The sequence below is a fragment of the Hoplias malabaricus genome, chromosome 6 (assembly GCF_029633855.1).
Source record: "Hoplias malabaricus isolate fHopMal1 chromosome 6, fHopMal1.hap1, whole genome shotgun sequence".
Taxonomy (NCBI): Eukaryota; Metazoa; Chordata; class Actinopteri; order Characiformes; family Erythrinidae; genus Hoplias; species Hoplias malabaricus.
Window position 1 is genome coordinate 34,572,528 of NC_089805.1, and position 24,572 is coordinate 34,597,099.

Genomic DNA, 24,572 nt, shown 5'->3' on the forward strand with positions numbered 1-24,572 from the left:
CAAGTTCCCTCAGCCAGGGTAAACACACATTTATAAAACAAAGACAGGAAGGATGGAGAGGGAGGAAAAGCATTTAACATGATGTGTCTGTATTAACAAAGAAGAGCTAATCCTCTTATGCATCTGGATTTTATCTTTTTTATCTTCCTTGACACCTCCACAACCTATGCAAATGGCAATATATTACTATGGCATTGTTTTTATAATAACAAGGACTAGCCAATAGGGTGTTTTGGGATAAAGGATATCTGGCTAAAGATTTAATTGTCATTTATTTCTCTGTTCTAGATGTTTCAGAAATGTAGCTATAATTTGTATCATTCAGAAAATGATTAATCACGTTCTACTGTAAGTAGAAAATTTAAATGACAACCTCTTCTATTATTAAATCTTCTGGATTTCTAAGACTGACTCACAAATAAACATATTCCTGGTCTGCCCGAGGTCAAATCTTTTAATGTGGCAGTAGCCATCAGTGGCGGAGGCTCAGTGTCTCTTGGTTGTCAAAGTCGGGACATGACCCTGCCTGTAGTGCTTTCTGAAGCTGCCAGAGACTCAGCCTGCAGCTTTAACCCATTCTGAACACATCCTTGGACTGGAGCCTTCCAATCCCACCCGGCCATACTGCTGCAGTTTCTCTATTCTTCAAAGACTCACTTCACTTAAAGGAACACTAAGATTTGGGTTTTTTGCTCCTGGGGCTTCCATTAATGTAATTCATGTTTACAGCACTGTACTGAAATCAGCGAGGAGAAGGAGGGAAGAGGGTGTATTTTCTTACCCTTCTCCACAAGTAGTGCAGTTTCTGCAGTACTGAGCCCAGAGTAACAATGGGCTCTCCCAAATACAGCTCAGTGAAGCATCACAATGATTTTAAAGCTGTGAGATTAAGGTAGAAATATTACATACTCTTCCTTTATAATAAACTGAAAACTAATTACAAAAAAAGAAAGAGGGTTTATTCCAATTCAGACAAGGGTTCACCAATCATTTAGAGGGTACTTAAAAGCTAAATCCATTTAATCTCAGGGAACATTGTCCCAAACTCTGAGTGGCACATTATTACCATGACAATGCAGAAAAGGAGTCATATGCAAACACTTAATACTTAGAGGCACAACTCAAGAGGCCTGTCAAATACTTAATTACAACTCTGAATGTCTCTTTACTTTTTCACTTTCTTCTAGAATTGATTTTCACAAACTGTCCTCCCCTCTCTGTCAAGAACAATAGAACTGAGGTCTTTTGAAATAATGAGTTACACACACACACACACACACACACACACACACACACACACAAACTGTTAGTATGTGGGATTAAACATACAGTTCGGTTTAACATGTGGAATCACTTGACATATGAATAAGTTTTATTTTGTTGTTTATTTATGCTGTACTGTGCAAAAGTCTGGAATGACCTTAATTTTCCAGTCTAAAGCCTCCCGTCTAAAAAAAAAAAAAGCAGGAAACAGTAGTGCTACAACCAACTGGCAAAAATTTCACACATATTTTCATCAAATCAATAGAACTCTGGATGAACAAATTAAATGATTTGGAATTTTTTTAGAATATTTTTGGTAATAATGTTTTCTGCATCTGTGGGGTTTTTGTACACTGAATAATGCAAAAAAAAATTACTTTCGCACAGTTTAGTATAAAATATTAACTTGTGAAGTGGACTTATGTATTATAAACTGCACACTGAACAATTTTAGATATAATATTTGACCTTTAAATTTTTTGGATCAACAAGAGGGCCACTTCCTACCACTTACTTTTACATCTGGGCAAGGCGTTGCTCCATTGGCCATTGGGCTGGCAGTGAGACTTGATGGCCCCTTGTAGCACATATCCAGAATTGCAGGCAAAACGCACAAAATCGTTGAGGTTGAACTGCGAACCGTGTGTTACTCCATTAGCAGGGTTTCCAGGATGTCCACATGTGATGGCTACAAAAGGACAGAATACACACAGTGTGGATACCACTATTACATCTACTGCATTATTGGATATTACTCAACTTATGCCAATTCGGACAGCTGAACTGTACACTTACGGACACAAACAGGGACTTTTCCTGACCAGCGGTGGTCTTGCTCACATATCCGCACTGACACACCAATCAGTCTGAAACCAGGGTTGCACTGGTAAACTACACTTCCTCTGTAATTATAGTTCTCTCCAATGATCTGACCATTTACTATGGGTTCAGGAGAGCCACAATGTCCGGCTAAAAAAGAGAAAAACACCCACATGCACACAAGCAGAGGATGACCTTGAGGTAGAGCACAGAGCAATTTAACAGCATAATATATCCTTAGAGCCAGAAAATGGTTGTTAGGTGAAGTGTTGTTGTCTTACCAAGACACTGGACCTCAGATCCACTCCACAAGCCATTGGACATGCACTCTCTCACCCTGGAGCCCACCAGAGTGTAGCCCGTGTTACAGGAGAAAATGGCCGTGGCTCCGTACACCGTCAGAGTACCAATCTTATTCCCATTGGGAGGGGTACCGAGGTCACCACAGGAGATAACTACACAAGAAACAATAATAAATGCTCCATTATCTTGTGGAGGTTATAGTGTATTTAACCTATAATAAACTGCCTTTAGCATCTCCAGTTTCATTAGGTTATTAGGTTTACAATCTGGAAAATATTAACATATTGATGCTGTGAAATCTAATTTTCCTGTCTCTGGGTTTTTAAAATAACAGTATTCAAAATCACCTGCTGCTCTTTGCATAGTTTGCTGCTCTATAAATATTTAAAAATATATACATAATAAAAATTGTACTGGAATGTGGCCAACGTGTATTCTAGAGCAGTAGTGATAAGTCATCTATGTAAGCTTGGCAGGCAACATCTCTCATAAAGGCTGTTTTTGACAACTGTGGTGTCAACGCTGGCATATCAAGATGACATCAGTTTTATTCTCATATTGTGGTGCCCCACCAGTTGTTTGAGTACAATGACTCAGCACATTATAACAATGGATTTATTAGCTTGGTGTATATCACAGCGATAAAGTATTTCTTAAATATTGCTTGCAAAACAAAACTTATTTGACCTAGGGGCCAAAGAATATGATAACTTTTGTTCATTCTGCCGTACTAGGAAAACTATGACATAACCATGATACAGTAATTATGGAGTCTTATTGTTCGCTTCAAAAAAGGCCATGTACATAATAAAATGTCGACTGACTTTAGAAGTAATGACAATACAGTGTTTATGAAACATAATGCCTACTTGAATAAGTATTTATGTTCGCTTATATACATCAGTTATCATGCAGTGCTTGTGTCATGTAGCCTTTTAAACAAAACCCTAAAACAAAATATAACCAACGAGTTTCTTTGTTGAAGATATTCAATTTAGTTACAAATCTGTAAATTTCCAAGTCTGATGAGACTTAGAATATATAAAAACAGGATATTTGATTAATGGTAACTTCCTGACCATCACAGCCTTTGAGAAACAAGAAAAAAAGAAATCTAGGCAACACTAGTTTAGCTGAACCACCATTAGCCATATAGCCATTGTCACAGAGATGTTTTTGGGATTTCAAAAACAGAAAAGTTCAAAATACATCCCCTTGTCATTGGTCTGGAGAAGCTTTGGTGCTTCATATCAACGTCTTTGTTTGCATATGGTTATTATTATGTGATTGTATATATAACACCAGCATACGTTTTTATCTTGTTCATCTACAACCAAAGAACTAAGAAGACCAAGAACATTTAGTTGATTTTAAAAATAACAATTACTGTGAAGTTTAATGTGGCTGTGTGCAGCTATATGGAGTTTTATAAATGCACTAACGCCACAAAATGTCTCCCCACCACTTCCCTTTACAATATTTCAAGCAAAGACACGCATTCATGCAAAATAAGACATACTCTGCCGTCGTCCTCACTCTGTGAGATAATTAGTGTGTAAATGTTTCAGAGTTCCGAGCCGGCCTGCCAAGCCTTTGAACAGCGGAGTAACGTAAAAAACGCAGAGTCAAACACAGCCCCAGAAACACACACAAATGGAGCGTGTTCCTGTTTTTCTTATTATTATTTAATTATATGAAACTTTGCAAATAACCCCGTCCAGCTCCACTGGGTAATAACGCTGTGTTTTAGGCCCTGAGGTCTTTCTTAAGTTATTGAACCTAGACACGCCCACGGACGAAGCTACAGTTCTCGCTGAGGAACCTAATCTACTTTGGTTCCAGCTCTGAACTAATTTTTCTGGTTCATTAACCAGTTTATAGCATTGGAAATGTGCCAAATTCAGTTCACAAACTGGAACCATTCCTGTGTTGGTGGAAAATCGCTATTTGTAATACGGCTGAACTAACAACAAATGGTGTCGTAGTGCCCCCTTGTGCAATATGGCTGTACTAACAGCAGAAGCTGAAATAACTTTCCTACTCACGCATACGCGTTTCAACATTAGGAGTCAGTCAGTCAGTCAGTAAGTGAAAGTGCTTCTTCTAGGCTGCCCCAGTATGAGATCTGGCAAAAGTAACTGTCAGGATTTTGAATAACTTCATTCTATGTAAAAGGAAAAGTTCTCACTTTCACAAGCAGGTCTTGGCTCAGGGTAGTCCCAGGTGCTGTTGGCCTGGCAACGGATAACCCTTTGTCCCTTGTAGAAGTATCCAGGGTCACAGGTGAGCATCATCATGGCCTCATACTGATTTTGCATTCCATAAATAAGCCTCCATCTCCCGTGCTCCACTGCGGAGTGGCCAATGTCAGGGCAGGTGACAGCTGGAGAGAGAACATGCTTTCAAGTCAGCTCCAAAGGCATTTCTGTCTCTGGAACTTCAGTATGAACATCCAGCTAGGAAAATTTAAGGAGCTGCCATATAGAATCATATTGAGAACCAATGATTTAGTAACAAGGTGGTATTTTTAACCCTTTATAATCTAACGTCAAAGGCCAAGAGTAACATATAAAGAGAAATAATAATTGAATAATGAACACTCTGTGTATGTGGTCATAAATTAGTTACAGATTATAATCAGCTTATTTCTGAAAGAGAAGGTTTTCTTAACTTACGTATGCAGCGGGGCTGGGCTTCTAATGGGCTCCAACGCCCTGACTCTTGACAAACGGTGGACACCATGACTGTGTTGGCCAACCGGAACCCAGGGTTACATCTGAAAGTGACTTTTGAGCCAAGAGTGAAATCCTGACCCACAACACTACCATTCACTGGAGCGATGGGCATCCCACATGACACCACTAGGAGAAAAAGAGAGAGAGAGAGAGAGAGAATATGATCAAGACTTATTACAGTCTCCACTAACAATCCCTGACTTTCCTGAACAGAGGAGGTGATCAAAAGTGACAAAGTGAGCACTCAACTCTAATGTAATCAGGATGCAGACAGCTGAGTTTATAGTATGCCGTGTATCGTTAGGTGGCTATGTACCTGACGACAAGTAAACTAGCCCACAAGCTAATTAAATACGAATTGCTGTGTTCTGCTTTCTACAAAACAATGACAATGCTACATTTGATAATCATTTAGAATTCCCTTTGGATTTCAACAACCACAGTGTTGATAAAATGTATTTTGGTTATTAGTTATTGAGTATACATCATTTATTGTATGTATTCAACTTGAGAAAGAGAATCTGTCCTTGTTCACTTGTTTTGACCTTATTTTCTTCATGTTTTATAGTGCACTCTGCTTAGGTTTCTTCTCATTCGTACGTAAAGTACCCTTTTTTTTCTGTGATTTTATCATCTGTTTGTCATGTGACTCTTACAGGTGTTCCGGTTTTCTTCTCTGTATATAAGCTTTGTCTCTAGTCTATGGAAGCCTGTTTCAGGCAAAAGTTAAATTTTTAATAAAATAATTAAATAAATATAAAAAAGCACACTTTTCCAGTAATATGTAGGTTACTGTCTCAATATTTCAAGATACAATCTCATTATTTTGAGACAATAAGTGAATATATTGAGATAGTATCTTGACATATTGACTATTATCTCAAAATAATGGGATAGTATCTCAAAATAATAAGATACTCTCTTAATATATAAGAAAAAAATAACCCAAGTGCCTTTTAAAATTATATTCCTTCCTTCTTGTACCTGTGGAAGTTATCCAATTTCCAATCGTTATGTACAGTTTACACATTTTAAAATATGTCATTATATTGTATATATATATATAAACATTATATAGATTTTTATAGATATATTCAGATATTACTATACTATTATATTACTATACTATTACAGATACTACCCAAGACAATAATACACTTGCTCAGATGGTCAACATTTTTATTCAGTTGAGTAAAGAATAGCGTATGATAACTATGATCTGGATAATTTCCTTTAGCAAACACATGCAAAAACGTGCACACAAAAAGGCACACATGGGTCAACACAGCATTCTAGCTGTACAAACAAGGGTTTGAGGCTGCCAGTGAGAGGTGAGTTCAATCCAGCTGAGAGATTACACCTGCACATAGATCCAGAGCACATGCTGATCCCAGCTGCTGTTGTAAAGCAGAGAGAGGGGAATCTTCTGCATGTTTGTGTAGCAATTCAACAACTCATTTTCACTGCAGGACATCAGTCTTGCACAGAGACTATGTATGCATCAGCTGTTAAGTGAAGGGAATGAATCACTGCAGTTGCTCTCTGAAGGGTAAAATCTTTTGATCATTCTGTAAAAACGGACCATGCATAAAAGACAATGCAACACACAAAACCAGCAGCTTCATTGATCTTGTTGATAATATAGGAGCCATGGGGCTGTTCATTTCAATCTGTCCAGTAAATGATTGCTAGTATTTAATGTGGATCTCATTGTACTCTGATATAACAGAGAGAGTCTTTTGGGGCTTATGGCCTGAGGCACCTCATACCTTTCCCAGCCAAATTAAAATCTGCCATGCTTGCGGGAAAAAGCCTTGTTAGTCAGTGGAGGAGTGTTACATGAGAGACTGCAAAATGGCCGACAGGATGGCCAAGCCTGCTTTAGCAAAAGCCAACTGTCGGTATGTGAAGAGTTTCTCCCCTTGGACAGCACATTAGCAAAAGTGTCTGAGCGAAGGCTGCTGGCTAGACTCTTTATTGTGATGAGCAATTTGGATGGACACAGCCAAAGCCCAAAATGCTGACGGAATACGAAATTAGCCGCAATGGTCCCAGCGCACACCTGCCAAAGATAGGCATAAGATGGAGGAAGTGAAGACGTGCAAGAACTGCCTACAGGATGTATGCAGAGAGGTTGTGGATGAATGCTTTTAACCCACCTTGGCACAGGGGCACCGGAGCATTCCACTGGTAGATGCCCTGTGGGTTGCGGGTGCAGGTGGCACTGCTCTGACCGATCAGGCGGAATCCTTGGTCACAGTTGAAGCGCAAGGTACTGCCCAGCTTTGTGCCTGTTTGGCTGTGCACTGAGCCATTCACTGGAGGGTTTGGGGGGCTGCAGTATGCCGCTGTATAACACACACACACACACACACACACACACACGAGTAAAACAGCATTAGTCTGTGCTTTGTCTGCAGAAATCTGCTTCTTCACTGCATCTTTTATTGCTTCCCTTACTTTGCTTTGTTCATAGACAAAGCTGCATATTAATACAGTGTTGAATAATCCCATCCTTTAAGAAGAGGCACAGCAACACTGTAGAGGAGAAATTGATTAAAGGAGATGTAGATGCTCTAAAAAAAGCCTGTAAGAACTGATGGATCCACAAGACAGACAGAATCTGTTAACATACACTTATTGAATATTGTGCCTGCTCAAGGATAACATGTAACTCAGTGTGTGCAGCAACAAGTCCACAGTTCTGAATAGGAAACAGCCAACCTGTGCAGGATGAGCTTCTCAGAGGAAAAAAAAATCTACAGTTATAAAACTGTTGTGGAGTTTGCCTGGTCCTGATTGTATCTTTGTAAAGAGGCTTGTGGCACAAATCAGATTGAGGAAGAAACCGAGTGAGAGGATATGGGCTGGAATGACGTAAGGAGAGGTATTGAGCCAGGGGGAGATAAGACAGGAAGTGGGGTGGCAAGAAAGATGCGTCCCATCCATTGCGGTTAATCGCTATGACCACATAACATCTCCATAAAAATGCTAATTCCAGGCAAACACCATGTGTGAGCCATGTCTTTATCTGCTGGGTCTGAAAAGCTCCAGCTCCCTGTAGACAATCAGATAAGGCTACACCACTGCAAAAAAAGACACAAAAAAGTTATGGCATTGGGAGTGTGGGATTCACTCTGGGTTTTACGAGTGGTGGGGCTCTTCAACAAATTGCACCGTTAAGGAAGAAAATGTGGAGGTCTCGAATGAGCTACTCATCCATTAGCAGCAATGGGCTGGGATCTTGGATAAGGGACCAATTTGAGAATTTATAGCTTATATCCAGTACACAGCATTAAGTAAAACTCCCTGTGGAGTAGTAAAATGGCTGAAAGGATGCTCCACTGTTGTCGGAGAAAGGTGCTGCTGGACCCAAAGAGGTAGTGAAGACGGGCCTTGGCTCTGGGCCACCGACAGCTGGGTATGAGAGGAGGCTTAAAGGAGAATTCAGCTTTCACCTTCTCCATTTGCAGTTCATCCAGACATGCTTTATCCCCTCACCTGGCAAAGAGTGAAGCCCCCAGGCCTCATGTGCAATAAAATCAAAACGCAAACAAATCTCTGTATCACCATTATGCCTTTGGTAGCAAAAACCTGTCTGACTATCAATCTCTCTCTGCCTTTACCTCATTCTCTCAGGGCCAAACATGTTCTCCAACACTAATCACAGTCAGTCACTCACCAGTCAGGATTCATTAATGCACACGAGTGAGGGGAAAAAAATGTAGAGAGAGAGAGAAGGGGGGTGGGGGGAAGCAAAAGCTTGCCACAGATTGGTGATGGAGAGCCAGCCTGTGGAGAGAGAAGATAGATTTATAAAGAAAACGGCAGGATGATTTGAATCTGCCCCACCATCTGTTATCCTCCCACCAAGGTAAAGGGGGCCCGTATTAAGGATGCAAACGTGTGCAGCTGCCACTAACTCACGCCATCACGGATCTGGCTATCAACCCTCCATCCAACACGGAGAGAGACAGCAGAAAGGACATGGTAGGAACAGACCTCACTCTCTTACAGAAAGAGATGATTTGTCACATGGAAACTTTTAAAATAATTATACAACAATAACTAGAACAGAATAATTCAGGTGTCTAATGTGGAAGTCTGTAGTTTGTGAGGTTAGGTTATGCATTTCTGCATGAAGAGAGTGGCCCACCTGACATGTCACTCACCTGAGTAGCGGATTCTAAAGCCCTTGTGACTGGAGGTGTGGTCAAATGACCAGTGCAGGTAGACTTTGTTGGAGGAGCTTGTGATGCTGAGAGGTGAAGAGTAGTTACCGCTGAGAGTGATGAGCAGAGGGCTCTGTCTGGATGGACCTGGAGTTTAAAAACCATGTTATTGATTACAATACGCACTAATAATATTTCTGAACTCAACAACAGGCATAACTTTTAAACTGTGGGACATTCAGAATGTGTTCACTGCTCTTTAACATGTCCCTTTTCTGTCTCTGTCAGTTTTTATAGGTGTAGACTACTGAACTATTGTTTATGATAGTTCACTGATCAATATCCAGACTTCTAATATAAATGCCAATAAGACACAGAAATAAGATTCCTCACCACGGTCAGAATCAGACACTTAATTTGCTCTAAATGGAATTTTCTCTTGTAGCAAGTTACATTACTTAAAATTACACACACTATGCAGTGTTCAGATTAGAAATAAAACATTTGGTTCAACTTAAATGGTTAGAAATTATGTATTCATTCAGTGTTTAGTTAAGTGGCAACCTGTAAGATCATACCAGGTGCGTCACGCACAGATCATATGGTTTTTATCTGGTAAGGAATTCTGCAAAGGACCCTCGTCTTTTCAGACATAAGCTCTTCAAGGTTGTTTTGCCCTGGTTTGCAATTTCTTGCTACAAGCTGCTTCTGACACGTTTAACAAATCCACCAAACTTCAAACAGACACACTGGACATCAAACCACAGCACTGTCAAGCATTTATAGCAAACAAAATATGGCCCATCTGTTTGGCTTCTGTAACTGTGAGAATCCTAAAATCTCTAGCACACTCCGCATTTGCAGAAATACAGAAATTCTGAGAGAAACCTTGTGTGGGCCATCTCTACATCGCAGGGTTTTCCTGTGTGAGTGTGTGTATGTTTCAGAGTTCAGGACAGACTGCAGACTGGAAGCAGGCCTCCACAGAGAGCCGTGTTTGGCAGTACATGATGAAAGTAGCCTGCTCTTCAGCTCGATGGAAGATGAAACGCTGTAATCAGTAGCGAGCATGCCAGCTCCCCTAAGGAGAAGCTCACACTGTGCCCAAATGACATGCAAACACATACACTAGCTGAGGTGCTTTGTCAGATGCAGAAAGAAAACGTGTACCCAGAAAAGCATTCAGCCAGCGTCACTTTTTCTACATTTGCCCTTCTCTTACTTTCGTTTCTGTATGAAATGCAGCCCATAGATCATTCATGCCCCGTCAGGTTTAAACATCATGCACACACTGCAGCATGAATACAAATAAATCTGTGAAATGAATGTTAAACAGGCAGGGATGCAAATCGTTCACTTAACCGCTATTTGATCCCAACTATGTTTCACTGGCTGACCATTCAATCTGAGTGCAATTTAGTTTTACTTGGAATGATCCTGGTCGATTTTGTAAGTTCTGATTCGATTCACGGCTCTTTAAACAATTAAAGAGTTTTGCTATTAAACTAAAAAGACCCGATGAAACTGCATGAGTCTCAGTGCTCTTAGATTAAAACTACCATTTCAAAAATATGCGCAGCACCACAGTGAACCTTCACAGACAGTACACTTATGAATACAAATTCATGCATTAAAGAGGCTCAGGTTCTTGTTAGCTTAACTAGCAATACAACTTCCTCTAAAGACAGGGTCATTTTGTGTCAGACCACAGGGGCACAGGTTTGAAAAGAACCTTCCATTTTAGCTTTAATAGGTTTTTCCCCTTCAGAAGTCTGAGAGACATGGAACAGCAGAAAATCACATTTTATTGGTTTTTAAAGTTGTTTTGGATGCTTCTGGCTTTTAATTTGAGACATAGACCTGGCATAAATCCAAATTCCATATAATAAATTAATTGGGTGGAGGAAAAGGAAACGTATAAAATTAAAACAGCTGAAAACTGACAAATAGTTTGTGTTCTTAAGCCAATATTAAAGAAAGCAAAAAAACAAAACAAAACAAAAAAAACCCTACTCAGTCCATAGATTAAACCAAAGCTTTGTTACACTCTTAAAAAGAGGGGGTGAACAAAGAAAGAATAATGCTGAACGCCCTCCTCTGTCTGTAACAGTGTCTCCACCATGCGGTGATCTTTTCTTACTTGAATGGCATCTAAAACGCGGTGACCGTTCATGTACGTGCACTGACCTGTTGGCTCTGTAATCCAGTTTCTAATCTCGCTCTAAATGGAAGCCTGTTGACCCACGTTGTGGCCGGCGACCTGCTAGCTGCCCCATGTGATCCCGACAGACTAAAGCAATTTCCATCACCTTTTCAAGTATGGCTGTCACCATGTGACCCAAGTGAAAGAGCGCGTATCTGTCTAGCTGGTCTTTCCACAAATGTCTGTCTGGAATCAGGGGTACGTCTGAACTCTCAATGGCTACTGCCAATTCCTGATCATCAGACATGTTTCCCCGGGTGTCATGCCTTTACAGTTTACTTGGCGATACCACCAATACGAACTCATGAAAAAGCCTCTTGATTAATTCAATTCTAAATACTCACCATCAAATATTTCGAGCTCATCAAACTGCCGACTTGTCTGGAAGTGCTCTATAGTGAAGGTGATGTTGTAGCCTGGCTCCACCTTCACCACCCAGGAGCAAGACTCAAAGTGGGGGAATCCGCTGCCTGGGGACTGGCTCAAAATGACCCCTGTAGAGGCTGTAAGCACTTCATTCATGGGACAGGTCACTGGAAGAAGAAGAAAAATGCTGGGTTTACAAATCATACAAATCATTTACCCAGTTTATGTCATTTTAATACACATAAAAGCAGAAGGAGAATCAGGCAGATACAAGGAATTTCCCTTTGGTTACATAGTAGCTCTCAGTGCACAGTAAGAAATGTGAAATTCTATACAAATGTACATAGGAAAACACTCACACACATTCGCTCAATAAAACAAACACACATACAACCCTGTAAAAATGAACACATGCATACCTTTGTGAAAATAAAATGCAATTTATTTTAAGTGATGTTTGAGGGAATCAGATAAGAAGTAGCATCACACTAAACTAAAATAATATAAATAAAAACTGACAAGTATAAAAAGGTCTATCAGTAATACAACGAGACTTGATGGTGTGAGGAAAGGCAGTCATTTACCCTCACAAACCCTCATTTAGCTGAAATGCCTTGAAACAGCGATAGTAAAGGTGTGACAGGACAGAAATGATATTTTTCTGCATGGTTCCTGGTTCTGGAGGTCTGCAGGTCAAGCAGAGTGGGCAGGATGCCACCAGTGATTTTTCTTTTTTCCCTCCCCTGCAGATCTGATAATATGCTGCAGCTTGTGAATGTGGTGTTTGCTGGCAGAGATGCACCGAACTGTGATGGAGGAGTCGATGATGGATTCTATAATGGCTGCTGTGTAAAACTGAACCAGCAGCTTCTGAGGCAAGTTAAATTCGATGTTAAATTTGGTGTTGATGTCGAAATCTCATTTCAGATCACTTATCACTTTGGATCCTAGGAACTTGATTGACTCCACAGCCATCACTGTCTCGTTGAAGGTCTGGCAGAGGTAGGGGGGCTTTTCTCCCTGTCCAATTTCATCTTTACTGTTTCCAGTACGTTCTGCTCCAGGTTACTGTGACTGCTTCAGAGGACAAGCTCATCAACCACCCATCTGTAAGCAGACTCATCACTGTCTCGATTGAGGCCCATGACTGTGGTGTTCGGGCTGCAAACTTCAGGATTCTGACAGTGGTGACTGTGGAGGAGCAGTATGTACGTCAATGATAAGAGAACATCTCTGTGTGGGGACAGCAGTGCTGAATGTTAAAGTTCTGTATGAGCACATTGGTAACTCTGTAAGTACATGATTATGACAGTGTAGCAGATTATGATTAAACGTTTATTTCGTAATACTACAGAAAATGGGAATGTTGGTTTGAAATATAGAAAGTGTATAATCACTTTCCACCAAGTGGCTGATTGGGGTTTGAGAGTTTCAACCCAGGCAGAATCAGTACACCATGCCTGTGTATAGTCATTTCTATGGACAAGAGGTCAAGGGGGAAATGAGGCAGCATTGATGTATTTAAGACTTGTTCAAAGACTACAGTAACAGTGTCTTGGAAAGCTAAAATAATCATGTTTCAAATGTTGCCACATGCCGTGTTCAGGTGCTCTATTTAAAGTATGACATGTGTTTTGATTGTTTGTTTGTTTTTCCTAATACAGTAATTGAAAGGCATTAAAATCCCTCAAGCACATTATACAGTCCCGATTTGAGCTTTTTCATATCCCTGCACCACATTTTAACCATTAGAGGTTCAATTACACTGGCTTTATGGGCATAGGGACTAGCACAATGAGTTACTAATCCTGTTTGTTCCAGACATCAAATCACATCAAACAATGGGGTATACATATAAGTACATGGTACATAAATAACTGTTGCACCTGGCATGACAATAGAAATGAAGATAGATCACTAGTAGTCTCACATTTCCTCACCACTTAACATGGTCAACAACCGCCTACTACAACAGGAAGCGAAACCTAACTAACACACAAAAGGACCATTCACAAGTTTGCTATTTTGGCATGACATGTAGAAGAAGGCAGATAGCACATTTAATACAACAGGCAGAATCCGGACCGTGAGGCCAACTTAATGCACTGAAAGTATCAGACACTCTGTCAACTTGTGGGCGGATTGTCTGTGGCTGAGACTAGATCACTGGGATGTTGACTGGGATGGTCCGGCTATGTCAAAGCTTGTTTGAGTGACTTTAAAAAATACCCTTAAAACAACAGAAATGGAGGTAAACCTGTTTGATGCATCCTTAATAATGACACACCACTGAGATTAATACAGCATTTGTTCTTTGTGGATGTTGCATGAGAAAGCAGTCAAGCAGCTGAGCAGCTGTAGGTCAGACCAGTTCGAGTCCCATTGCTACTGACTCCATGCCTCAAAACACATGACCCAAGACATGAAACAAAGCATATATTTAATATTTGACATTTTACTTCAGGAGTTTTCCAGCCCAGGCGATATTTCTGCGTTCTGTGCATGTGTGTGTCTGAACACAAGAGGTGTAATATCAGCCTTTGATAGCCCACCCAACACCCCAGGCTAGAAAGAATAGCAAAGAGAAGGTGCCATCATTCGTGTTCAATTTGCCTGCAAGGCCATAATATTTCTTCACTCCTTCCTTTGAATTATCAGGTTTTATGCAGTGCCCTGTCTCGAAGCTCCTTTATTATTCGTGCTCTAGCTGTCTGCATATACTGCCAGACACCAAACACAAATGACAACATGAAAGGATAAAGCCTCACCTTTGACACGTTTCTAATATTCCATCTCATTTCTCATTCCATGGCACAGAGTCACGAATGAGAAGATGCGGAACACACGGATGAAGCAGACCACAAGATGGACCGCAAAAATTGTTAACGTTAAATATTCATGCCACTTGTGTTTTGGATATGAAATATGGATCTCCTGCTTTCTTGACTTGTTAAATACAACTTTGGATGGTGTAGGGCTCAGTTGTTGTGAATGAGATAAGGCTACAGTTATCTCAGCATGTAATTACAGCCTGTTTGAAGAAGGTTTGCAGCAGAGTTGACTTTCTTGCATTATAATTTTCTTATCTTTTTAACACAGCAATCAATCTGAGGAATGTGAATATTGACACAAGAGAACCTGCAGAGACTAAACATTGTGTTAAATCACACTAAATGACATGACATGCAATAAATTGGTTTGTTTTCTGTTCTAGAGAAATTTATTGTGTTTTCTAATTCGTTAAAAATCAAATCTCCGCACACAGTCAGTGATCCATGTCTCACTTTCAGATCATTCACATTCTGTGCATGTTGCGTGCAGTCAGGCCTCAGCAGAGAGATGTCAGAACATGACACATACCACAACTCATTATGTTGATAGGAAAAAAAATAAAAAAATACACTAACCTGAAGTCCAGTAGATTGGCATTCATCATTGAATACAAAGATCAAACATATTGCTGGTACTTCTTTTCTTTAAAAACTCTATCATAACATTTAACTACTGGCACAATAACACATTTGTACATACTGTGATATTGTTTATAAATGTATGCATATTACAATTTTTAAAATATAAAATACTGTATAAATTTCAGTTTTAAATCCCAGTGGTCGAAGCTCAGACTATTTTTTCTGTATAAACAATTGTTCACATGTCTGGAGGCATTTATTTGCCAGTATAATCATGACAGAAATATAATGTCTGCACTGGATTTGTACATTATATAATGCTATGAGAACTGCTGTGAGTATCTTATTGTATTCAGATCTGGTTCAGGGTTAACGTGATTGATTCTGCATCACATATGCCACACCACTGACCATATAGGTGCACTATACAGTTCTACAGATTCAGACTGTAGTCCATCTGTTGCTCTGCATACACTGCTTTTTCCTTTTGCCCTGTTTTTCAATTATCAGGAGCCTCACAGAACGACCACACAGCAAGTAAACTAAAGTGGTGGATCATTCTCCGCACAGCAGTGACACTGAAACTGAATTGTAGAACTACCAACTGCCCATTTATGATCATTGGAGCTGAGGGAATGGACAGTGAGTGTAGAAGTGGTAGTAATGCTGTGGCTGATCTGTGTGTAATTACACACCTGAGAATAGTCTGGAAACATTACATTGTGTGTACACTCTGATATTTTCATGATGTAAACTATAAAAGTAATTTCTCTGAACCCTGACACCAGCTGACCATATCCAGTGAATGCCACACAGGAGCAAAGAAAATGTGTCTGTACAAAATGTTACCAAACACTGAAATAAATGAAAGGTTTAGGAAGAAATAAACATGTGTTTATAAAAGGCATTTTCACCAAGCTGAGCTCAGTGAGTGCACTCACATTTTAACTGCTATAATGGTGACAACAACTCAATTATGAAATGCTACACCTAACAATAAGCAATTTACACACTTCTAAATGAGAAAGTATATTATTAAGCCTTGCTCTTTACACAGACCTCTGTAGACCCTTAGTCTGTTTGTGTGCTGGGCAAATATGGAGCCTGGCTGAGAGCACTGCACGGATTTGCTTTGACAGATCTCATTTATGAGGTTAAAATACAGAGGCCTATGAATGGCTTTCGTGCTCTGAGGGGATATAAAATGTGCATGGTGTTTCATTTAGTGACAAACATAATCACAGCTGCCTATGAACGTTCACGCCAGCCCATCATCACTGTATAAAGTATAGTGCATGTGGGGAAAAGAAAAAAAGTATTACTCCCTCACACAACCTAATGCAGTAATACTTACAGAGTGTGTGTAGTGTGTATAGACAGGTCTACACATGCATCAACCTAGATATAAACCACGCAAGAACTGGACTCTAATACTATAATGAGAAGAGTGTTTAATTAATATTCCAGGAATAATTTTCTCCTGGATGTAATTACACTATAGAGACGGAAGTACTTCATCCAAATGTTTTATACAATCCCATTGCCACAGGTGTAAAATCAAGCACCTGGCCATGAAGTCTACCTATACCAACATTTAAAAGAGCTAATTGAATCTAACAGCAACGAGAACACAACCATCGCCACAAGTCAGTTCATGAAATTTTGTCCCTCTTAGAAGTTCCACAATCCATATGTGAGTTGTATTATTAAAAGGTGAAATTGTTTAGGAACCACATTTGCAATGTAACAAAATAATGTTGCACATCTAAAAAAAAAAAAAATCAAATCCACAGAAATAGCAGTCATTATGAGGCCTTGCTTTGGCTTGAACAGAATTGGTCTTTTTCACTCCAGCAAAAAAGAAGCATAACTTTAGATGGTGAACATGCCTTAGATGATCAGTTATATTTACCACGGGGAGGAAAACGGCATAATCACTGTTTTTCTGTTGAAAATCTTTACCATAATTCTGACATTTCATTTTCAACAGATATATGCCTAAATCATTACACACAGAGAGCTGCTTGTAGTAGACATTTAGTTCAGATTAGCACAAATGCAGAGAGCTGGAGCATGAATGTTCATACAGCCACAGCAGCTCCATCCATGCAGCTCATTCAGTAAGACCACAAACTGAGATTAGCACTCTCAGCTCGTCCTTATCCTCTAAACCACTTTCAAATGGTAGCAGAATGTAAACATCACTAACCTTTTCAATAACATATTTTAAGCACTGAATAGTCTACATTTTATTAAAACCATACAATGTATTTAGCACCACGCTAAAGTAAAACAGTTCTAAATGTATTTAACTTTCAGTCAAAACAACCATTAGGTTTAAGATATCTATTTTTGCGGAGCCATTCCTGAGGGGATTAGGTATAAGAAAATCCACTCTCATAACAACAGAGAATATAAGTAAAAAAAACTGGAAAGAAATATTAAAGTAAATTGAAAGAATGAGACTTCAAACAACCATGCAAGACCTGGTAGAACTGTCACTATCAAAAACAGCCTTCAATTTTGAGAAAAATGAAGTGCCACGTTTCAGGTTCAGACATGAAATATTCTAAAGATAACATTCAATACCGCATGTCTGACAAAACGCAGCTGTCAAGAAACTGCTACTGAGTTGACAAAATGAAAAACATTTGCAAATCAAACAAAGATGCTGGTGTTCTCAGGAAAATGGACAGAAATCAAAGCAAAAAAAAAAAAAAAAGTCTCAAATATATTACCATACTTTTAAAGGCTAAGCACCAGCTATATGAAAGTGTCAAACAAATAAATGAATACAGTTGAATTTGAGTTCCTAACTTGTGTTTATTGAAAGTCAGAAAACATGTTATTTCTTACTAATTCAAGGAATAAGCCCCCCCCCCCCCCAATGGTGTTCGGAAACTCTAATAGGCGTCTTGCCTGTGACGTAGATGGTGGACAACAACTCTAGAAGTTGCACTTAATTTAATGCAAAATGATGAAAAGGTGTGTTGTTTTTGGCTGCAATAATTCAATGTACAGTGGGACATCTGTGCACAAATGGCCCAAAGATCCCAAAATATCCAGAAAATGGACTAAATTTGTCAACTTTAAACGGGCACATTGGAAAGGACCATCCGCTCACTCCGTTATCTGTAGCTCATTTCACTGGCGCTTTTCCAACAATATGGGCATGTAAGGACACCAACGAAAGGTGTTCAAGAGCCTCTGTAACATGGAGGTAAACAGGTAAACAGTACACTTACTTCGCCTGTTTTAGTTTTTGTTAGTTAACGTTAGCTTGACTTGCTAAACTCGGTGGCTCAGATTATACTCGGCTACGTAGCTGCATTACGGAGGTTTATAGTGTCGGATGAATTCTAGTTCGACTTCGATCACATTTACAAGAATAACGGTACCTCTGAATTTGAGTTTAGATTATTGCTAGGCTATTGTCATGAATAATGTTGGTTATTTAGCTAGATACTGTCATAACAGTCAGTCATAACAGTGTTTTACCGTGGCGTCGTTCAGCTGTTGTCCACCAGTGACGTCACGGTTGCGTTCAATAATTTCCGTAGCGAGCTCGGGTTTTTCCGTCAATTTAATAAAATTGTCAGTTTTAAAGCAAATTAAGCTGCTATTTTCATTTTAATTCATACTTATATATGTCAGTAATTAAAATAATGTGAAATATTCATGGAGGTCCATTAAGTGGTGCTTAGCCTTTAAAGTACTATACAGAGTCACATTTCGACAGTAAAACCACCTGATACACATAAATAACCAAAGTTCTTATTTAGGATATTAAAACTTAAAAGGATGAAGGACAATGGCCACAAAAGGTACAAACGTGTCAAAATGTTAACTCTACACCCCCACCCCCACTGAAAGACACAGTCTTACTCATGTAAAATGCAGCCGCTTGCACACGTATGCACATCTACTTTGCAGCATGTACTACACCAGCACATACAAACAAACACACATTTGAAGTCAGCAGACATGCCTTCAGTATGTTGGTATTTAATTAAAGCAAGTCCGAAGGTGATAGATCTCAGGAGATTGCACATTAGGTTATCATTAAGCCCCAATAAAAGAAAAAAGAAAAAAAGTATAGTAGGATTTAGCAGATTTCAAAATGGGTGCAGAATAAAGCAGGCACATGCTATTATCATGTTCAATAGAGAGAAGAGACAAGAGACTGTTGTGTGTTTGTCCATGTATGTCTTTGTGAAGTTGCAGATGTAGGGGAAAAGAAAGCGAGGGGGAGAACTATGGGATATGGGAAAAGAGTGTGTGTGTGTGTGTGTGTGTGTGTGTGTGAGAGAGAGAGAGAGAGAGAGAGAGAGAGAGAGCACCTTCACTTCAGTTGCCCCTTTTGCCAGAAGCTGTCAGCATTTTTGAGGGAGCTCTGGCACTCTGACACTCTTGATTCTATTCTTTAATTCAAACATCAAGACTTGTGATACATCCACAAGGGCATTACACTGACGCAATCCTCTATTACTAATTCAAGAGCTTCTGCCAGCTCTGAGAGGGCTCCTCTATCTGCAGTAGCACACAGACAGCGTGTACCAATATTCTATATCGTTTTATATATAATCATTACCTCATGTTTAAAAAGGCATAGCCAAAATAAACTGTGCATATCTGCAGTCCCACACACAGGGCATGTGTTAAGTGGATATCAATATTAGGTTGTATACAGATGAGTGCAAATCTGAATAAACAGGAAAAAACCAACAGCTTCAGTGCCCCTTCTTATAGACTCTTCATATCTACTGAACTCTTCTGGAGGTGTGAAACATCATTCCTCTGTGCTCTGTGTTCTAATGTGGTGGAGAGTCCTGTGTAACACACTGATCCTGATCTCCTACAGTTGTCCAAATGGGTTGAAATCTGGTGACTGCAAAGCCATTGCAATTTATATCATGGATATCTCAAGAAGAGACCACTCCCAACAAAACAGACAATTTTCATTATACAATAAAGATTATCTATCGTAATGATGTTGTTCGAATGTGAAACATAAACCAAGAACAAACTATAAAAATGGTTCCACAGCATAACAGACTCTCTGGTTTCTCAAACTCTAAAGGTCTCAAACGCATTCAGGCCTGTGCTGTTCTCTTAAAAGTTCTGTAATGCATCATTGTTTACTCAGTTTTCTAAGTAATTACACTTTACAGTTCATTCAAAGATGAATTACGAGCTGCAAACCTATCGCCCAAAGTGCACAGGATCTAAAATACTTCACAAAATGGATATTACTTTGCACTGTCTGCCAGCACAAACAAAAACAAGTCATTTATGTTGTAATCTATATTTCATATTAATAATGATTAAACTATGAAAACGACATTTGCTGAATAAAATATATTTAAAGTAATGGTTATATCTCCATATCTATACTGAGTAATACTGGCTAGTCAGAGAGTTTGGTTTCTCATGGGGGCATGTTTAAGACATGAACCTCTGTTATGTGATCTTTGTGTGTCTGTTTCCAATTTCCCATACATTATTAGATCCACGCCACTGGTGGTGCGATATAAATTCATTATATAATTTTGCGGATGAAAAATTGAGTGAAAATTAGGCCTCTGATGGGAATCACAGTCCACAAGCAATTAAAGAAACACAGAAGTCCTTCTCCCATTCATTCATTTGTAACGTTAAGCTTCTCACGTTATTTTACAAATAATACTGCCCTTCACTTTTTAACACGCGGAAGACTCGAGTTTCTAAATTCAAATTTAACATATTATTTAAACGCAACAACATGACTCATAGCATTGTTTGCTATTTTAGGGAGAGTTACACAGGGTTTAAATTCGTTTAGACACACAAGCCTCTATGTATAACATATTTCTGTTTGTTGTTGACACAAATAATTTACAAAAACACAGCAAAAGTGGAAAGGATATTACATACCTTCTCCAAAACAAGTCCATACAAAGCAAAAATTGTCATCTAATCCATCTAATTTATAGACCCAAAAATGGTCTAGATTGAGAATGTTAACATAATACTTCCACTGATTAAAATAAATGATGGATTAATAGGGAGACATAGATACAATCACTGGCCTCTTCTTCAGTAAAAGTTAACACTATTGTACAGTTTATAAATGTTCAGAATAACATCTGAATCCTTTGACATTTTCTTACTGACTAAACCTTGAGCTGTGATTTATTGCACTGCCTGGGTGCTCAGCTGATGAGTCTAGAAGCATGGGCACATTTGCATGGGGATGAGATGGAGATATACTAAAGCTCCTAGGAAGAGAAAAGCGTGGGGTAGTGACCAGTGTCTATGTGTGTGTGTGTAGTACTGTATGTGTCAGAAGAGAGTGGGTCCTTTCTGTCAAGAAGAGATAGTGAACAGAAAGCATGGATGACCTAGAGGGAGAAGAGAACACAGGGGAACCATAGAGATTATGATAGTACAGTGTGTTCAAGAAGGGAATGGGAGATGATGCTGGATGTGTATGAGAAACAGGCTCAGAGACACTGTGTATGTGTGTGTGTGTGTGTATGTATGCATGTATGTATGTGCGAGTGTATATATATATATATATATGAGAGAGAGAGAGAGAGAGAGTGAGAGAGAGAGAGAGACAGAGACGGGGGCAGTGATTTGATACAGGGTGCAGCTGCAGCCTAGATATCCCTTGCATTTCAATGAGCTGTACTCTTCCTTCCCTCACTGCCCTGCCTTCTGTCCTCCCTCACTCTTTCACTCTCTTCTCTTTCTGTACTTGCCCCTTTCTCTTTCCTCCGCACTTTTTTAACCCATATGATTCCATCCTTCAGGCTTTATTAGAGTGACAATTTATATACTGCATATTATCCATCCATACTGCTCGCCAGTGTTACTTCATAATTCAATTTCTTTTTCTATTGTTTTCCCTGGAACAGCTTTAACAGCATGTACACAACAACCCACTCAGCCCCCGCAAGCACAAGAAATGCACAACATTTACTTGAATCGAATGCTTGTTTTATAAAAACCTTGCATCTCTAAATTGGATACTCTTCAGGAACACTGGCCTAACAATCTTCGTTCACAGTAATGTAAATATAATGTATTCCAAGCAATTGTTGGTCTCTTCTATTAGTCTGTTACAGCAACATTATGTAACATAATAAGACATTCAACAGGCCTAACTCAAAAAAAGATGGAGTTATGAGATTTTGTTAATACTGTGTATTCCTGTTTTGACATCCTGAGGCATTCCAGTTTGTTTATATTTGTCAACAGTGTTGATGAATTTACCACATGTTTGAATCAAGAACATTAGAAACATTAGTGTAACGTTGAAACCAAACAGCTTGTCGCCTTAGCATTATTATACGGGAAAGCTTTCCCCAAGAGGACATCCTACAATCCCTAACCAATATGTACCAACATTTCTCTTCTACGTCTCCTACTTTTTCTCCTTCTGTTTGCTATTTGACGCACATGGCCTATTTAATATGACTGACAGCCAGTGGCAGCACCCCAACCAAATGGAGCGGGTGTCAGCTGGCTATGTTGGCCCTAAGTATAAAGGCCTTTTCATATAGCTGGAGCGATTAGCCGCCGACACCTAATTAATGCTAAGATGAATTACACCAGTTCAGAGCTAGCGCTCTGCCGTGAAGGGTGAGGAGGTGCATGTTTGGGCTCTCACCACAGTAAAGAAGAGCAAGTCAAGCTTTTCTGCTTTTTCTTCTCTCTCTCACTCTCTCTCTCTCTTTCTATCTCTCTCACGCTCCATCTCCCTCTCTCTATTCTCTCTGATACTTGCATATGCTGGGAGCGTTAGTACTTCCTGTCTATAATTAGTTGCATTTATTAGGCCGTGCCTCTTCTGCAGGCTTTCATCAAAGTCTGAAAAACAGCTGCAATTCTTCCCACCATGCATTGCCAGTAAACAGAAAGCCCAATCACCATTTACACACATGCTGAGCGAGGATAAACACAGGAAGGGAAACTTGCCTGTCAGGATATATGCTCTATGTGTGTGTGTGTGTGTGTGTATGTGTGTGAGAGTGAGAGTGTGTGAGAGAGAGTGTGTTCGGTAAGCTTCTTCTTTTTCTGTTTAAAAATGAAATACTACAAACAGACAATCTACAGTAAATGTGTATACAGTAACAGCTAAAGTGGTAACTAGACCTCAGAGCCCTACGAGTGCAACTTTACATTTTTTATAGGAAATCTCACATGAAAGGAGTGAAAATAAAAGTCATATATGAAGTGAAGTTTGTAGTGTTTGTAGACATCCCTTAATGAGACAATGAAAATAAAGCATGACACACTACAGAAAGAGCGTAAAATATAAATAAAATATGATCATCCAAGCCTTACCATCACAAGAAGGCGGAGGTCCTTCAAACTCAAGGTGTGTGCCCAATCGGCAGGTTAATATGTTATTTCCATTCATGTGGTACCCTGCTAAACACCTGTAGCGTACAATATCACCTGTGGAGAGAGGAGGAGAAAAGAAACGCAGTGAGTAAGGAGAAGGGAGGGAGGGGGTAGAGAGATGGAGGACAAGAGTGTTGAAATTCTGCATTGATTTATCAATACTCTCTTTAATGCGGGTCTGGCACATGCCAAGCTTTATGACGGATTATGGAGGGCACAGACTCCAAAAATGGATTGAAAATCTTTCTGGAGTGTACATATCCCCGGGAGCAGTGGCCGGCGCTTTTGCCATCGTCTCGCTCAAGGCTTGATGAAGGGCATCTCCTTTCACTGTCTGACTTAATTGCTGACAGTAAGGATACAGGGGGGAAAGAGACAAAGGAAGACTTGACGTGCCCAGGCTGCATTGCAGTGTAATTAAGGAAGCAGAACAGCACACATTTCACCCTAATAGCACCGTCATTGAGGCTGCATCTCAAAAAACAGGCATGTATTTAGATTCAATGACACAGCAAAGACGTACAAATCAGACACAATGTCAATCAAAACAACATACTACACAGTGCATGAATATATTGTACACGTTTGCTTTCAAACATGCAACAAGACTACTTTGTTGGATGTAGTCAGCACACTTACATTACCCTTAATTTGCATTAGTAAACAAACATGCAGCGCATACTTAATTACCTACAAATGCTATGCATGTACGTGTGTGTGTGTGTGTGTGTGTGTGTGTGTGTGTGTGTGCGTGTGTTTACTACAAAGACAACAGCTTTTGCTAAATCAGTGAATTAAGCTAATGTGGCGCATAATCAATGATCAAAACATCAGTGAATCAGTGTGGGCAAGAGCCAGAGATAGACGCTGTTAAAACCTCAACAGAGCCCTGATTACACGTTGCATT

At 39.6% G+C, this 24,572-nt stretch overlaps 1 protein-coding gene across 1 annotated transcript in view; it reads right to left on the reverse strand.

The window, feature by feature from the left end:
- Nucleotides 1-24,572, reverse strand: part of csmd2 (CUB and Sushi multiple domains 2) — a 340,194-nt gene that overhangs the window by 32,751 nt on the left and 282,871 nt on the right. Inside the window, exons 46-54 of the mRNA XM_066674957.1 lie at nt 23,606-23,719; nt 11,840-12,028; nt 9,293-9,439; nt 7,280-7,468; nt 5,061-5,246; nt 4,574-4,768; nt 2,364-2,537; nt 2,059-2,232; nt 1,778-1,951 (exon numbers count right to left, since the gene is read on the reverse strand). Coding sequence (XP_066531054.1) covers nt 1,778-1,951; nt 2,059-2,232; nt 2,364-2,537; nt 4,574-4,768; nt 5,061-5,246; nt 7,280-7,468; nt 9,293-9,439; nt 11,840-12,028; nt 23,606-23,719 — 1,542 coding nt within the window. The remainder of the gene's footprint in view (nt 1-1,777; nt 1,952-2,058; nt 2,233-2,363; nt 2,538-4,573; nt 4,769-5,060; nt 5,247-7,279; nt 7,469-9,292; nt 9,440-11,839; nt 12,029-23,605; nt 23,720-24,572) is intronic.